Raw genomic sequence first — 18,275 nt, 5'->3', positions numbered from 1 at the left:
CTGGAGAAAAACTAAGTCCATTTAAAAGTAAAATATGGAAAAAATGGATTAATCTATTTACAAAATTTACTTCTGGATACTATCTTATGATCATAAACAAGCTTCTGTCCAAATTTGGTACAAACCCAGGATAGTTTAAGAAAGTTCTAAAAACTTTAACCACAGAGTGAATGTAATGTTTCTCCGCAGAAAAAACTAAGTCCATTTATAAGTAAAATATGGAAAAAATGGAATTTTATTTTTTCAAAATTTACTTCTGGATATTATCTTATGATCATAAACAAGCTTCTGTGCAAGTTTAGTACAAACCCAGGATAGTTTGAGAAAGTTATTAAAATTCTAAAAACTTTAACTACAGAGTGAATGTTTTGTTTCCTCGCAGAAAAAACTAAGTCCATTTATAGTAAAATACGGAAAAAATGGAATTTTATTTTTACAAAATTTACTTTTGGATACTACCTTATGATCATAAACAAGCTTCTGTCAAAGTTTGGTAGAAATCCAGTATAGTTTAAGAAAGTTATTAAAATTTCAAAAACTTTAACCACAGAGTGAATATTTGTTGACGCCGCCGACGACGCCGACGACGACGGAATGTAGGATCGCTTAGTCTCGCTTTTTCGACTAAAGTCGAAGGCTCGACAAAAATTGAATAAATGGGTTCTTTGATATGCCAAATCTAACTGTGTATGTAGATTCTTAATTTTTGGTCCAGTTTTCAAATTGGTCTACATTAAGGTCCAAAGGGTCCAAAATTAAATTAAGTTCGATTTTAACAAAAATTAAATTCTTGGGCTTATTTGATATGCTTTATCTAAATATGTACTTGATTTTTGATTATGGGCCCAGTTTTCAAGTTGGTCCAAATCAGGATTCCATATCAAGTATTGTGCAATAGCAAGAAATTTTCAATTGCACAGTATTGCACAATAGCAAGAAATATCTAATTGCACAATATTGTGCAATAGCAATTAATTTTCAATTGGAGTTATCTTTCTTTGTATAGAATAGTAGTTGGTAGTATATGTTGGAAATTTGCCAGACATGACTATGATGTCATTTTCTATTTTTATTTGCCAATAACTTTATGTAAATAACTTCATTGGAAATTTGCCAATATAAAATGTTGCTGATGAAGCTTTTTTTCCTTATCTTATCTAAAATGTTTTTAGATAATGTATGTTGGACATTTGCCAGACATGACTATGATGTCATTTTCTATTTTTATTTGCCAATAACTTTATGTAAATAACTTCATTGGAAATTTGCCAATATAAAATGTTGCTGATGAAGTTTTTTTTATTGTTTTATACAATAAACAATGTATATTCACTTTTACTACCAACCAATCTTTACCATTCAGTGATAACAAGCACTTTATTTTACATTTTAATATTTTATGATGTATTTAAAAGAGTAGTTATTGTTGCAAACTCCATTAGAAATTTGAATTGATATCAGTTTTGGAAAAAGGGAAACAGGGATGTGAAAAAAAGGGGGGGGGGTTAAATTTTTCTCATTTCAGATTTCATAAATAAAAAGAAAATTTCTTCAAACATTTTTTTGAGAGGATTAATATTCAACAGCATAGTGAATTGCTCAAAGGCAAAAAAAAACTTTTAAGTTCATTAGACCACATTCATTCGTGTCAGAAACCTATGCTGTGTCAACTATTTAATTTTAGATTTAAAAAGTTTGAAGAAGAAATCTTTAATTGATTTGTAAAATCTTGACATTTGTTTTGTGTAAAAAAAACCCATGTAATGTCAAAAATTTGATCACAATCCAAATTCAGAGCTGTATCACGCTTGAATGTTTTGTCCATACTTGCCCCAACTGTTCAGGGTTCGACCTCTGCGGTCGTATAAAGCTGCGCCCTGCGGAGCACCTGGTGTCATCTGCAACAACATGTGAGCTGCGTCGGATAGATATCCACCTTAGGCAAATGAATATCAATACATGTATCCATTAACTTAGTTCATGTTGACAAAAGAAAAAATATATAGGCAAAGTATGTAACTATTTGAAAATTAAGTAGGTATAGGAACCCTTCAAAATAGAACAAAATTCATCTTTTTTTCCGTATTTGAACGTTCCGAAATCCACCAAAGTATTGGCCTTGCATAAGGTCGGTTTCTATCCAAGGCAGATCATATATTCAAATAAGAAAAGCATTGGTTGAAATCACTGACAAAGATCCTTACTTGGAACAAGCACATAAACATTTGGCATGTTGAAGTATTGATCAAGCACACTAAATTGTCTTTTTTTTCGTTTTGATCTATTGAATAATAATTTGTACACAGAAGACTGTACCATATAAATAAGGGCAGAACAAGCACTTAACTCTATAATACAGGTATTATGGACAAAAGGTATATATCCGGATACTGAATTCGCCACTCTATTCTACCTTTTCCCTTTCCTATAAAAAATATAAACCACACTATATGTATTATCATTTATTTACAGCTAAACGTGTGTAGCAGATCACGTATTGCACATAGCTACAGCATAATATTTACACAGCAAAATAACATTGGTTACATTAATGTCCCAATTTCAACTAACACTTGTTTAAAATGTCTTGAATTCAAAGATTACAAGTGAATAAATAAAAATCTTTTTGACATTTTTTTAACAACTTCAATGGAAATACATCTTTTTAATGTAACAGCGAGTGAAAAATTGGACCAATAAATATTACTAAATGTCACCTCAAAAATATTTGAAATAAATGCACTTTTTAATGAAATATAATAAAAAGAAAATATGATTGATTATCATGGAAATAAGCAAAACAATTTTTTTTTTTAAATTATATACGTTTACGTAAAGGCTAATCTCCTTGAATATAAAGAAATTTTCATATTGTATATCTTTTTCATAAAACTGAATAAAGATCTTATTTCTATGCCGATTTTCCTGTGCAAAATGTGGTTTTGTCATACTTTACATCTCTTACCAGGGAAAAGTGAGAAATAAAATAACAACATATATTTTTCTCGGTTTACAGTCTTACTTTTCTGAAAGGCTATGAAATGTCTGTTGATGAATGATCATAGCTTGTAAATCAAATGTCCAACACCAGAAAATAAACAATAAATTTGGAATATTTTTAAAAAGATATGAAGATTTTACATTATAAGTTATGGGTTTAAATGTGTATGATAATTACAATAATAAGTTACACTGCTTGTTTCACCAGCTGTATAAAACGTGCAACTAATCAACATATGCATAGACTGTTCATGTTTGTCACTAGCAATTAAAGAAATGAGAGTGTAATAAAATGTTTTCATGTTTAATATTTTTATTGGTAGATATCAATTTGAAATATGTCAGTTGTAGGTTATAAGTTACGTCCACCACACAATATTTCAATGACAATGTTCTATTTTTTTTAATGTATACTAAATTTCATGAACCTAAGAAAATAGTTACATCACTTCTGTAATACAATGATTTATACAAAATATCAGTTATAAATATCTATTTCTATATTCATAATGGCATTTTGTTTCATAACATTCAATTACATGTATTCATAACAAAACAAACAGAAAATCATATATTTTGTTGATTTATTTATTGTTTTAAATTTCATTAGAATCACAATATATATCACTGTAATGTAAGGACAGTTAAGGAAATTCAATTGTAATATATATGTATTAAATACTTGATATTAATGAAATATGGACAGAGCGATAGCATATATGGAGGGATGATTGATAAATGTTTTTAAGAACAATAATTAAAAAATAATCTATAAGTATTAATACCAATAAAAATTAGCAATTATTCCCATAGGAATGTTATAAAATAAAAAAATTACATTGAAACATGAACAAAATGACCAAAACATAAATTAGGTATCAAAACAAAATATCACATGGCGATTTTAGTTACAACATGTTAAGTGCAATCAATAATAATAAACTACAGGACAACTGGCAGTGGTTTTATATAACAACATACGGCAAGGCCTTCTAAATAAGTCAACACTAACATAAAATCAGTCTATAAAATTAGGAAATTACACTTAAAAAGAGAAGTAGCTAGCACTATCACATTGTAGTTTATACAATAGTATATTATCATTTTGGGATTTTTTTTTTCTTTATCAAAATCGATGGGTACTTTTGTTTTGTCCTCTTCCCAGTATTTTGCATGTGTTACATCAAGATTTGACAAGGACGTCACATCACTGTTGTATTTATAAATAAGAAGGTTTGATTATCACAGGGTTAACCACTGTAACAAAAGTAGGAAACTGAAGATGGAATGCAACTTCAAACTGCTTCCTGACAACAATAAAAATATTAGACCAGTTTACAATACAGAAAAGAATTGTTGTTAAAACATATGAAATACTTGTGGGAAGCAATTGAAAAATCGCAATACATGTACACTGTTGGTTTTTGTGGATACCATCAACATAAATGTAATGCTCAGACAGACTTGGAAGATGTGTAGACATATAAACTTGACACGCATGTGATTGCAATGGAATTAAAAATCATTTTTAACTAATTCTGCATTCTTCATCCTTAAACCTTGAATGCAAAGATGCAGCCATACTTCTGAGGTTCAAATTTCTTTTGCCATTTTATGTTCAAGTAAACAGTCATTCAATTTTAATTCACTTTATTCATTAAATAAAACAGCATTAATAACTAACATAATATAATTAATTATTTGCCATATAGCTGTTTAAATATTCATAAATATATCATAAATAAATATAAGTATAACCAAAATTAAACGATTTAATGTTAAGAATAAAGACATATACCACGTATCCTGAGTCTTAAACATGATATGTTGATGGGATATGGAATTAAAAACAATTGTAACCTTATTTAGACATGTCGATAGAAACATGATTAAGAAATATAATAATGCCTCCTGTGTAAACATCCACAGAACATCATATGTGAGGTAAGTCAGGCAGAAAACAAGCTGCCTTGGCCTCTATAGATTAATATTTACATATTTACATTATCACAGAAAGACAAATCACAGCTTTTTGCCATTTATGGCCATTTTTCAGTCTTGCTGTGTAAAATGTCAATTTGGCAATTTTTTTGTAAGTTTTGTTAGTTGCTGCCATTTATTTTTGTGCACAGATTAAACAGTAAACACTCAGGAGTCACTTAATGCTTCAGGAATTTATTTCCTTTAGTTCTAGCATTACTTCCCTTTGTTCAGTAATCTGAATTATCTCCCCTGTGGAATGACTGAATTATGAAGGGGTCTCTGATTCAGCACTGATTTAACTGTTGTCACTGAAGTCTTGTGTCTTGTTAAATATGCCACTTGTCTAGTAGCACTTTAAATGAGATTTTCAGAATCTAAATGCAAACAAACAAACAATATACAATCTGTTTACTGGATGTGGAGAAAATGATTTTTGCCCTGTAAAGTAACAACCACCGGTATTTTTCTTTCATGCCAGAATCTTATGATGAGATTAGTGTACACTAATATGTAGTTTTCAACTTCTTGTATGAATATAATCAGAAAACACTAGTTCCAAGGAGATAGATGTATGTTTCAACTCATAACATGCACATAAAACAACATTGACAGTTTTCTCCTGAGGTGTAAGCTCCACACGTAATACTCCTGAGATATACATTCCAGTAACACAATCATGTTTGGCACAATGAATTAGTCACTAAGTGCTATGGACGTACACCTAATGGATAATGCTTCAGTCTTCCTCTGTAGTATGGGTTGTGATGACTGGGAGGTGAAGGTGCTACAAAAAACCAAATATTAACAATTAGTCAAACAGCATGTGAAAGGACAACAATTAGAAAGGAGACAGCTGAAAATATTTAATCCATCATAACTTTTAAATTCTTTATCTAGAGGTCAACAAATGGTATAGAAAAATTTGTAAGGGTTCCACAGAACCCAGTGTCTCGCCTACTTTTGCTGAAAATCACAGGTTCAACAAAAATGAGGAAAAAAATCAATAAAAATATTCCTCTTGATACTATCTTTTGATTGTAAGAAGCTTCTGTCCAAGTTTGGTAAAAAACCAGGACAGTTTATGAATCTAATAAATGTTAAAAACCCAGGATAGTTTATGAATCTAATAAATGTTAAAAACTTTAACTGCAGACTGTATGTAATGTTAACTGGAAGAAAAACTAAGTCCATTTATAAGTAAAATACAGATACACAGGTACAAAATATTAACAAAATTTCCTTCTAAATACTAGCTTTTGATCATTAACAAGCTTCTGTCTAAGTTTGGTACAAATTAAAAGTAGTATATGAAAGTTATTAAATTTTTTAAAAATTTAACCACAGAGTGAATGTTATGTTTCCCCGCAGAAAAACTAAGTCCATTCATAAGTAAAATACGGAAAAAATGGAATTTTATTTTTACAAAATTTACTTATGGATACTATCTTATGATCATAAACAAACTTCTGTCCACATTTGGAAGTAATCCAGTATAGTTTAAGAAAGTTATTAAAATTTCAAAAACTTTAACCACAGAGTGAATATTTGCCGACAACAACGTAATGTAGGATCGCTTAGTCTCGCTTTTTTGACAAAAGTCGAAGGCTCGACAAAAATACAACCCTTGTTTGAATTGTTTTAGATTTGTCATTTTGGGGTCTTTTATAGTAAACTATGCAGTTCGGGCTTTATTCATTGTTGAAAGTCATACGTTGACCTATAGTTGTTAGTTTCTGTGCATTTTGTCCATTGTAGAGAGTTGTCTCATTGGCCAACACACCACATCTTCTTGTTTTTATATTGTATAAAGGAAATAAACAGTAATCCTGCAATAGTCTTTTTCTCTTTGTCTCTCTATTGATAATAGTGATAAATAACAATTAAATGTTTCACCGACAAAATATTACTAAAAATAAACATCTAAGAAGCTGAAAAATAAACTTATAAATCAACAAGTATATGATAGTAAAACTTTTATCAATAAACATAAATTGTTCTTAGTGACAGTATACACAAAAGAGTCACAAATAAAAATATCCACACAAAACGTGATTGTTATTTGTGCATAAAATAAATTCAATGTGTACCACACTTGCTTGACACAACTTTTACACACACAAACATTTTATATTGAATATAATGTAATAAAACACACGAAGGAAGGGAGGTGTTGTTTACCTTTACAAATAGTCCATAAACTTTTGTGATTTAGGTGATAAAATAGGATGAGGACCTGTGATAACCAAGATAAAATAAAAGTATATAATTCTATGCGTGTGGTCGAACATTTTACATAAGTACAAATTATTCTATATGTAAGCTGGAACACTTTTAAATACAAATTTGTCTATATTTTGTTATCAAATGCTATCCTATTTTCAAAATAATATAAACGGTTTCATTTATGCAATTAGCAATTTCTACAATCAAATGCAGTTCCTATTATCTATAGTTGTCTCTTCAACTTAACTTATAGAAGCCTCAATGAATCCAGTGTTTTCTATTTGATCTGATTTCATTTAAAATTTGATTGGTCTTATCAATTCTAAATTTTTAACCTTGAAGCCATTTTATAGTTGAATTTCAATATATCAATTGTTTAAACCTTCTTTAAAATTTCAATATATCAATTGTTTAAACCTTCTTTAAAATTTCAATATATCAATTGTTTAAACCTTCTGGTATACCGAATTTTAATCCTGTTATCTATGATAAGTTTATCTAAACCAAATAATTGCTTGTTTGGAGTAAAAACAGAAAAAAAATCCTTTGAAATTCATAAGAAGAAAATATTGCTTAGGAAAGTGCCTACAATATTGCATGACACATCATTCCTATTCAAAATCACTGCAATTTACAAGTCATAAATTGTGTGCACAACAAACATAATTACTGTCCTTTTGAGCATTTAAATTTTAATTATTCTATGAATAAGCGTAAAGAAATAAATAATAGGAAAATAAATCTGATAAAAACAACAGGTTTAAACTTTATAACAGAACTAACTGAAACATTGGTAAACTATTACATACATGTGGGTCTCTTTTGTCTAATTGTGAGGGAAATAATAAATATGTAATACAATGTGTGCAAAAGTACTTCTATCCTACTGCAATTATTAGTGGAAAAAAAATGCCAGTTCTAAACTAAAAAAAATATCACGTCAATAAGCATGTTAAAATTTGACTTTCACATTAGGCTTTCTACAGAAATTTAAAATAGTATGTTTCATGAAACTGAAAATATATGGAAATTTTTATATTCATTTGATTATCGAAACTGAGCAAAATTTATGATTATGAATAGAACTTTTTTGTTTTTATTTGGCAATGACCTTCACCTTTGACTTTGTACAGCAATGACCTTCACCTTGACCTTATACATATATTTTTGTGATCACTTACTCCATTTATTATATGGAACATCTTCTATACTTTCTTGATCTTCCAATATTTCTGATGGTAAAGGGTGTTCACTAGATGGTTGTAAACCACTGCCTACTAGGACCATGCCTCCACCTGCAATCAAATCTCAACATTATGCAGGGACAAATTCTAAACATATCTCAGTCTTTTTATTACAAATAACTTTTATGCAACACAAGATTACTCTTGCTAAAGTTATAACTATAAAGGAATCATTTTATTTCAAAACTGCCTGGAATTGGTTGAATTTACATTATTTGAAGAGAAAAAAAAAAACCCAAAGCCAATCAGATACTTGCTTCTTAAACAGTTTATTGCCTGTATACCAGTGGTTGTCATTGTTTAATGTCTGACAAAGTTGTTTTCCTTTTTGTTTTAATAATAATAATATGGCCCTTGGATTTCTCCTTTAAAAGTATAAAACCATGTTTTTGTAATAATTCCATAAGGAATGGTTCCCTTATTTTCCTAAAATCATGATAGCAAAATTAGAGGACTTTTATTTTCCTAAAATCATGACAGCAAAATTAGAGGATTTTTATTTTCCTAAAATCATGATAGCAAAATTAGAGGATTTTTATTTTCCTAAAATCATGATAGCAAAATTAGAGGATTTTGCTATGAATTAAACCAACTTATTAAACATCTAACCTCCAATAGCACTTCTTGATGGTATGGCATTCAAGACTGGTCCAAATGGTGTTGATGCCCTTCTTGAATTGAAGTTTCCCTGCGGAGTATCAGACTGAAAATATAGAATGGATGATATATTAGATGATTACTGTTAATTTCAAAACAATTTCATACAAATATTATATATTTTGATATAATATGTGCAACTTCAACTTTATATGATCTATGTTGACCAATTAACAGCAGTTACTAGAATAGTTATTTTCTCATTGTTAGAAGAAGATCTTTTAATGTATTAACCAGAATATTTAATAATGCACGGCTGGTTCTTGATCTAGAATAAGATGTCTTAATTGTGAAAAGGAGACATTTTTTTTTCTTTTCCTTACACCAATGCTGAACACTTATATAATACTTGAATACTTTAACTAGTGTCTATTGCCATGCTACATCTTTCTGTGTGAGGACAAATTGTAGTGTGTGTGTGAGGATAGAGAGAGAGATGGGCATACTTCTACCTACCCTCATTGCATGTGTGGTACTTGGCCTAGCATCAGTCATCATGCCTAATCGTTCTCTGTGAGAGGCTAAACTGTCTTTTACCACAGCACTACTGGCACGACTGTTCCCTCTCTTCTGGTATAAAAAAAAAGGAAATAATTTATAAATATGGCATATAAACAATATACTGGTACTAAAAATATGATTAACAACAAGTTCTTTTAAAAGATCTTAATATCATTGAGAGCATATCAATGTGTTATCACATGAAGATTAAACATTCAATCAATTTACTATTTTAGATCAATAAACTGATATAAGTTAGATTGTATATGGTTAACAGTCTATTATGGTCTGTAATAAACTCTCTTTATTTCCTGTTTGTATTATAAACCATTTATTTTTAAGTCCTGTAATAAGACCAATGTCATTGTTTCTACTTATTTCAATTATATAATTATATAACCTAAAATGAACAATGAAATAACAAAAAATGCTCATTGCCAGTACAATGTTTAATATATTAAATTTACTGCAATACAAGGTCATACAGGTGTTAATCTAATCAAAAGCTGGCTTTCCAATTCTAAGACTTTTGCAAACAAATCAATTTTCTAACAGTATACTGTTGTAATTTTCCCCCAAAAAAATCCTTGCATGGCTTATTATACAGTTTGGTTTTCTTGTTCTTCAAGGTGGTAAAGTGAACCTACAATTGTTAACATCAATACCCTTCAGACTTTTGCAAACAAATCAGTTTTGTAACAGTTTACTGTTGTAATTTTTCCAAAAACAATTCCTTGCATTGCTTATTATACAGTTTACGTTTTTCTTGTTGTCCCAAGGCGATACAGTGAACCTGTAGTTGTTAACATCAATACTCTTCAGACTTTTGCAAACAAATCAGTTTTCAAACAGTATACTGTTGTAATTTTTCCAAAAACAATTCCTTGCATGGCTTATTATACAGTTTACGTTTTCCTTGTTCTTCAAGGCATAACAGTGAACCTGCAGTTATTAAAATCAATGCTGTTTGGTTTTTTGGTGGTTAATCATCTTATTGGCAATCATACCATAGCTCTGTATTTTGATATAGGATGACATATTCACCACTCATATTCAACAACTTAAAGTCAAGAGATAACTTTTATAAAATAAACCTACCTGACCCTTGCTAGGTTCTACTTCCGTATTTAATGGTGGCAGAGCTCCATTTCTAGCATGAGCTATTTTAATAACCTGTAAAGCACCATTTGGTCCCACTCTCTCCTCCTACAATCATGAGACATAGTTCAGTTAATACATATTGACAAATTCTAATTCAAACAATATTTCAATTAAATTCACAAATTATATTGTAGTGAGGTTATCCAACAGAAAAAGAATGACAAGATTTGTCATATCACCTCTTACTAGTTTAATCACCTATACCAGGAATAATCAACTCAAACATCAATTTACCTCATTCAACTCTTTAAGATCCCCATAAGGTTCACTAACCAAAAACAACCATCTAAAGCCAGTCACCAGTTAAGGACGGCTTTACCTTGATAAATTTGAGTAACTATATCCCCAGAGACCACCAAATTACCAGCGGCCCCTCCATCAGAAAAATCAACATCATCAGAGGCCCTCAGTGCAAAAGAACTACTTACCCTACATCATTTCCAGAAGGATCATCATTTTCAGCATGATAAAATTACGGGAGGCCATCCACCACAAAAGGACAACTCTACTGAATTATTATCATCTGAGGCCGCCTGCCAGTATGAAATTTCTGCCCTATTACTGTTGGTAAAATCTTCATCACTAAGAGACCACCAACCAGAACAAAACAATGTCACCCTATTACCTCTGGTTTTATCATCACCCAACAGAAAATATAGATTTTAGAAGACCACCTGCATGAGACATCCCCTTGTTGTACTATGACAATGTTCCCTACTCTAAGTCTCTGTTATCAGGCCCTTTAAAATTATATTAAATTTTAACTGTAAAAAGGTTATTTTCATTTCTTTATAACTTGTTCTTTATTAGGATAATTTAACTGCATGTTTATTAGCATTCACTGATTCTCAATTAAAACTACATTTAAATATTAGTGCTAAATAATGAACTTAAGTCTGTAAACAAATATTTACAAGTAATTAGTATTTCACACTTTCTACATTCATTTTAGTTTATCCTGAAAAGCTCTATGGGTTTATTTGTTTAAGGGTTTTAGAAAAGAAATGAAACACCAAAGGCTTTTGAATGTACTAATATGCTAATATCAAAAATAATAATTACAATAGAGAATGCCACAGGGATATAAAACATAATGGAATGACTTAGCAAAATCATTCAGGCATATCATACTGCTGTGTGACTTCCAATTAAAGGCTAAATTACTTTCACCGAGTCATTTCATTTCTGCGCTTCTGATGCAATATGCAAATTAATAATATATATCTAAATGTATTAAAGATTTTATCTGCTTTTCAAAACATTTCACCTGTTTAAAATTCAGGTTATATTACAGTGAGAGGCTCATGGAATATTTATCATGCAATTAAAATTTGATATCCTGAACCTGAAAATGATCTTAAAAAATTTGTTTATAGTAACAAAATGCAATGAAAATGTTCCACCTGTATGTATATGAAATAGAGGGAACTACAGAAAATTTCTGGCAGACTATTAAGTAGTGATAAAATATTTAATTAGATTAAAAAATAGTCCTTTCTTTTTTCTGTGTGATACTTTTCAAACAAATAAAATATAAATTATTTTTATAAAACAACAGCAAAAACTAAGAAAATCCTTAATAATTCTGATTTTAAAGGTAAAAATTTAAGGAACAAGCGTTCAGTCTTGTGTTAGCAAAGAGATTAATTAGCCTTGTAAGCTTTGGTTAAAATTCTTTTAGAAATATCCTAAACCTACTACAAAAAATAACAACTAAAATATTAGTGTATACTTCATTCAACTAATTCCTCACAAATCTACATGATTCACTTACTTTTTATGGAAGAAGTGTTTGAATCATCATTTTTGGAATATTCATTCATAAACTCACTATTTACTTTTATATAAACTATTTATACAGTTTTAAAAAACCTCCAACATTTTAACCTCAACTCAATTTCAGTTTAATAATTTATTATATTTAATAGCAATTAGTCGATATAAATCAAACTTTGTGGAAACCTTAAAGTAATTAAGACATAAGCAATGAATTTTAAATATACACAATAATACATGTAAGTTACAAACAGGTAAAATAAACGACTGATGTAAATACTTACAAAACAATTCTGTAGAAATGTTTACAGACTCTAGCGTAAAAACTTATAAATAAAATCCCTTTAACTTACAGTGTATGATTTGGTTGCATCAGACTGAATAGGGGCAAGTCTTGTAGGTTTTTGTGCTGCAGGCCTGACAAACTTGGTATTACTATGTGGACGTCTAACAGTAGCACTTGTTGGAAAGCTAGATGCTGGACGGGTTGTACCTGGTACAGGGGTCTCTGCATAGTCCCTGAAACAAGAATTGGTACATTTTTTATAATTTTCAACAACAAAATGATAAGCTCTTGAAACTGAAATCATTTAGTAATCATGTAATCAACAGTTTTCCAAATTCAGCTTTTTCACATAGCAACAATTAATAATTTTCAAAATTGGTGAATAAATTCATAGTTTTATCATAATGAAATCACTATTTCTGGTTAAGATCTTATCAAATATACTACGTTTTTGGTTTAGAGACTATTTTATACATATAAGAAAAGTTCAGTTCCTTTCTAGTTCTGAACTATCTGTTGTTTTTTTTTTGTACCTTTTGATAATCTGAAGATCAAGATGAAATAGGGGTGGACTGACATCTAAACAAACTAGTTAACCTTGCTTAATGGTCATGTGCCTGTTTCAAGTCACAAACTTTCTCAGGGGTTGTCTCATTTTAATGTTTTTTTTTTAATGTTATTTGTAGTATTTATATATCTTTATTCTCACAAACCAAGTTACAAAGGTATAAGAGATAATTATACATATTTCAATACAATTACATAAATAATAATATACGGAAGTAGATAGAGGCATTCACAATTGTTCACCTAGAAAAGTTCAATTTGTTATTGATCTCCTTAATAAGTTTACATAGTTAGTTCAGTTCTGTACATTTTTTTGGAAATTCATTAAGTCATAAAACTTCAATGTGTTTGGTCTATTTCTATAGTAAAATGGAATAAATTTGGTGATGACAGTATTCTTTTCACATTGTATTTTTTAGATTCTTGGCAAGTGTTGATCTCTACATGTTTTTTTTATTTTTTTGTGTCATTGAGTTGATGTCTCATTTACGTACCATCATATTATGTATTCATTTATAGATTTATCTTATTCTTTTTTTATATATATATATGATTGAAACTGAAAACCTTAAACAAACACATTATTGATGTCACTGCCACCAGAAACAGCACCTTAAAACTTCCTTTTTCAACTTTGTAGATGTGACAAAAAACAGCCCAACTGAATATGTAAATTTGATGATTTCCTGACTGATATTTTATTACTGAATATGAGGAGGAAATTGTCTAAGTTTAACTGAATGTAAAAATGAACTTACTGTAAATTTGATGGTTCCCTGACTGATATTTTTTTACTTAACATTGTTTAAGTTTAACTGAAAGTATAAAGAGGAGGGGTAGGACCTTTTTCGGTATGTCGAGCTCAAGATTTCAGGATTAATCCTTTCTGGATGTATGGAATTCTTTTTTCGAGTTTCGGGATGTCAGGATTTAAATTTCTTTAAATTCAGAACCTTGGGATTTCATGTTTTTAAGTCTGGGATTTAGGGAACAGGACCCCTCTGACCCACCCTCTATAAATAAACTTACTGTAAATTTGATGGTTCTCTCATTGATATTTTTTTACTTGATATGAGGAGAACATTGTCTAAGTTTAATGCACCTGCTGCTGTATAAGAACGTTGCTACAAAAAAATCAAAAAATCATTAGAATTAGAATATCATACTGAAAAAAACAAGCTGCCAATAAAATTGTAAATACCAACTGAGGTTTCACTTGTATAAATAACTTGAATGAAAGAAAGGCATTAGAAGTGTATCATCCTGGAATTTCAAAATCCTGAACTTTATAAATAAATTGTTAACATTGGAAAATGTATGTAATTCAAGAAAAGAAATCACAAAAGCATAATTAGTGTGATTATGTGATGACTTAACAAATAATGACAAGAAAGAAATGACAAAGTTGAAAGGTTTCTGATCTAATAATACTGAACTTCTCTTTTTGTTGCCTTTTTTAAATCAAGCTGATTGGTCCATTGTTGTTTGCTTAATGTCAGAGTAATCATACTGATAATATAAAACTTGTGCTTTAAAGAATTCAGAATATTTGAATTTTTTTTTCAGAAATGGGTTTCCAGAGGTTGAATGTTTTGATTTACATTAAATTTCCTAGTGAATACTATTTCTTCTAGTCTTTTTTATATTTTTTCATCTTAAAAATAACAAATAGTTTTTTAAACATTCCACTACAAAAATTGGAATTGCAGAAACAATGGTTTGTTTGTTTATACTTACTCTATACATAGCTTGACTAAATGATGGTTCCCGAGAAAGCATGGAATGTTCATGTCTGTTTTGAGGAGAGGAGGGCTGCATAGGTATAGTAAGAGGTTTACTTTCTTCTACAAGACGAAAAGATAGAAATACATATAAACATTTTTCATAAACTTTGAAAACGTAATATATACCGGTTATCAGGTTGTCTGCATATTGTAAAATCAGTTGTCAGTCACAATATGAAGCTTTTTGTCCAGGGAGCGCAATAAACGAGATCAAAAAGCCTTCATATATGTTACTTTGTGATTTAAATTGCGATAATATCACTTTAAAACTTCATTTTTTAAGACTGTGTTGTTTTATTTTTTTTATTATATCATAGTAATTGGACATCTATTTACTTTAACAATTCAATATGGTGGCCCACTCCTTAGTTACGATATGTTACTTGTGGATTTTTAACCGTAAAATTTAGCCAAGAAAAAAACCCATATCATTCATAATTCAAAAATTGCAATAGAATATTTTCTTGATTAATTTTCCACACTCCAATTAAAAACAATCATAATATTAATTGAGTAATAATTATATACATATCTTACCTAGAACTAAAACTGAGTATTTTTTCGACAAATTTCGGGTCCAAGCAATTATCTAAAATGAAAAAAACAAAACAATATCATATATAAGGTTATTGAGATAGAAGCTAGTATTTATGGGAGGCAACAGTTAATATGTATATATATAAAATTAACATGTGGATTGATTTCCATTTACTTCTTCATTACTGACAATACGTCTACAATATTTTTTTTTTATGTTAAACTTCAAATACTTTGAATGGGTATATGTCATTGAGACAGCAAACCAACAAAACTACATAAAATATCAGGAATGCAAGCTTTTTTATCCATATATTTTGTGTTTATGACAATAAAGTACATGTATTAGTATGACATCCATTATCACTGAACTAGTATACATATTTGTTTAGGGGCCAGCTGAAGGACACCTCTGGGTGCAGGAGTTTCTCGCTACATTGAAGACCCATTGGTGGCCTTCAGCTGTTGTCTGCTCTATGGTTTGGGTTGTTGTCTCTTTGACACATTCCCCATTTCCATTCTAAATTTTATTGCCTATTCAAAAGTTAAAATACTTACTTCTTGCCATACTGAATCAAACACCGAACTAAACTAAGGACACTATCCTTGACACGGGCGTTAGGTTCAAAAGTTAAAATACTTACTTCTTACCATACGGAATCAAAGACAGAACTAAGGACACTATCCTTGACACAGGCGTTAGGTTCAAAAGTTAAACTACTTACTTCTTGCCATACTGAATCAAAGACAGAACTAAGGACACTATCCTTGACACAGGCGTTAGGTTCAAAAATTAAACTACTTACTTCTTGCCATACCGAATCAAAGACAGAACTAAGGACACTATCCTTGACACAGGCGTTAGGTTCAAAAATTAAACTACTTACTTCTTGCCATACCGAATCAAAGACAGAACTAAGGACACTATCCTTGACACAGGCGTTAGGTTCAAAAATTAAACTACTTACTTCTTGCCATACTGAATCAAAGACAGAACTAAGGACACTATCCTTGACACAGGCGTTAGGTGTGATTGGCGGGTATCCTACTCTATGGCGTCTAGGGGTTAACTGTTTCTTCTGTTCTGAACTTTCATCATATCTGAAATAAAAGAGATTATTTTTAAAAATTAACTACACAACAGACTTGCTAATGCTAATGTTAGCTACACAGTTGTCATCATACTACCGATACAGAACTGTTTCCTAATACAAATAAAATGGCTCTATCAACACAACTGGTGGCAATGTTTGTAAGTGATATTTTTATATAAGTTTCTTTTTTAGTTTGAATTGGAAAAGACAATTCAGAAGAGATTTTTTACAACTGGACAAGTGTTTAATTTCTATCATCTGCGATTCTCATTTCTGACTATCTTAATACAGACAAAAACTATTTTTAAGTGATCTTTAGTCATACGTCAAATATTGAAGGAAATAAAATATTAGATTTCCAAGTGTGTTCTTCCTGAGGAACTTACATGTCTTTATAGTCAATGGCAATGACTTCTTCATAATACCCCTCTTGTTCAATGATTTCTTCCTCAAGATGAGTAAATTCTGATGTCAGTGAACTGTCCTCTCTCCCTGATAAGACTGAACGAGCTTCAATAGGCACACTTTTAGCTTCGATTGATCTACCCGTTAATGATAATCTGAAGAAAAAAATACAGGAATGTAAACAAAGTGACCTACAGCAACATTATTTTATATAGAATTCTTTGTATGGCTTTATCATATTATCATTGTTTTATGTTCATTGAAATCCATTAATTTATTTGGAGATGTAACAACTGAGGAATATACATAAATTAGGATGTTAGTTTTCTCCTTAAATAGTTTTATATTTGTCATTTCGGGGCCTTTTATAGCTGACTATGCAGTATTGGCTTTGCTCATTGTTGAAGGCCATATGTTGACCTGTAGTTGTTAATTTCTGTGTCATTTGGGTTTTTGTAGAGTTGTCTTAGTGGCAATTATACCACATCTTCTTTTTTATACCATCTGTACCCTGGTCAAAGAATATTAATTTTAAATCTCAAATACAATATTTATTGTCGTGCTTTTAAATTTTAATGAAACATCAAAATATTTTGTACTCTAGGCAAACCTGTTACCCTTCATCATTGTTAGCATGTCCAGTCCCTGATTACTCTTTTATCATTTGCCCATCCATATCAAGAAACTTTTAGGAATGGAGCTTTAAAAAGTGACATGTTCTAAATGTTTTAATATCATAATTGAACCCATTTGTTGGACAAAGCTTAATAAATGCATATTGATATATCATTTAAAAACAGAATTTTAATACCTATATCAACTGTTTAAATGAAAATGAATTTATATCTAACAAAAGAAAATGAAAGTGTCAGATGATTACTAGATAGTATCAGGATGCCCAAACTGAGGTCATTTGTCATCTATTCATTTAAATCTAATTTAAAAATCAATTTTAATTTCTGTCCTATCCAGGAAAGAATATATTTGATACAGCATGTTTCATCCCCTGAAGATTTGAATGACATTTCAAGGTTAAAAGTTTCTTTAGTGTCACACA

The 18,275-nt window shown here is 29.9% G+C and overlaps 1 protein-coding gene across 6 annotated transcripts in view; it reads right to left on the bottom strand.

Annotated features, from left to right (window-relative positions):
* Nucleotides 1–2,447: 2,447 nt before the first annotated feature.
* Nucleotides 2,448–18,275, bottom strand: part of LOC143046088 (protein FAM149B1-like) — an 83,235-nt gene continuing 67,407 nt past the window's right edge. For 4 of the 6 annotated variants that reach the window (XM_076219075.1, XM_076219073.1, XM_076219074.1 and 1 more), the window contains exons 6-16: nucleotides 17,200–17,373; nucleotides 16,688–16,820; nucleotides 15,720–15,771; nucleotides 15,136–15,242; nucleotides 14,428–14,522; nucleotides 12,899–13,064; nucleotides 10,707–10,814; nucleotides 9,564–9,677; nucleotides 9,060–9,153; nucleotides 8,388–8,501; nucleotides 2,448–5,767 (exon numbers count right to left, since the gene is read on the bottom strand). In XM_076219075.1, the coding sequence (XP_076075190.1) occupies nucleotides 5,691–5,767; nucleotides 8,388–8,501; nucleotides 9,060–9,153; nucleotides 9,564–9,677; nucleotides 10,707–10,814; nucleotides 12,899–13,064; nucleotides 14,428–14,522; nucleotides 15,136–15,242; nucleotides 15,720–15,771; nucleotides 16,688–16,820; nucleotides 17,200–17,373 (1,234 nt within the window). In that variant the 3' untranslated portion in view covers nucleotides 2,448–5,690. Of the gene's footprint in view, nucleotides 5,768–7,161; nucleotides 7,217–8,387; nucleotides 8,502–9,059; nucleotides 9,154–9,563; nucleotides 9,678–10,706; nucleotides 10,815–12,898; nucleotides 13,065–14,427; nucleotides 14,523–15,135; nucleotides 15,243–15,719; nucleotides 15,772–16,687; nucleotides 16,821–17,199; nucleotides 17,374–18,275 lie in introns of all 6 variants that reach the window. The other 2 variants (XM_076219072.1, XM_076219071.1) reach the window with 2 other exon arrangements.

Source organism: Mytilus galloprovincialis, chromosome 9 (genome assembly GCF_965363235.1).
Source record: "Mytilus galloprovincialis chromosome 9, xbMytGall1.hap1.1, whole genome shotgun sequence".
NCBI classification, from domain to species: domain Eukaryota; kingdom Metazoa; phylum Mollusca; class Bivalvia; order Mytilida; family Mytilidae; genus Mytilus; species Mytilus galloprovincialis.
The sequence above is the reverse complement of the archived record's forward strand: the minus strand, read 5'-3'. Positions and strand labels throughout refer to the sequence as shown.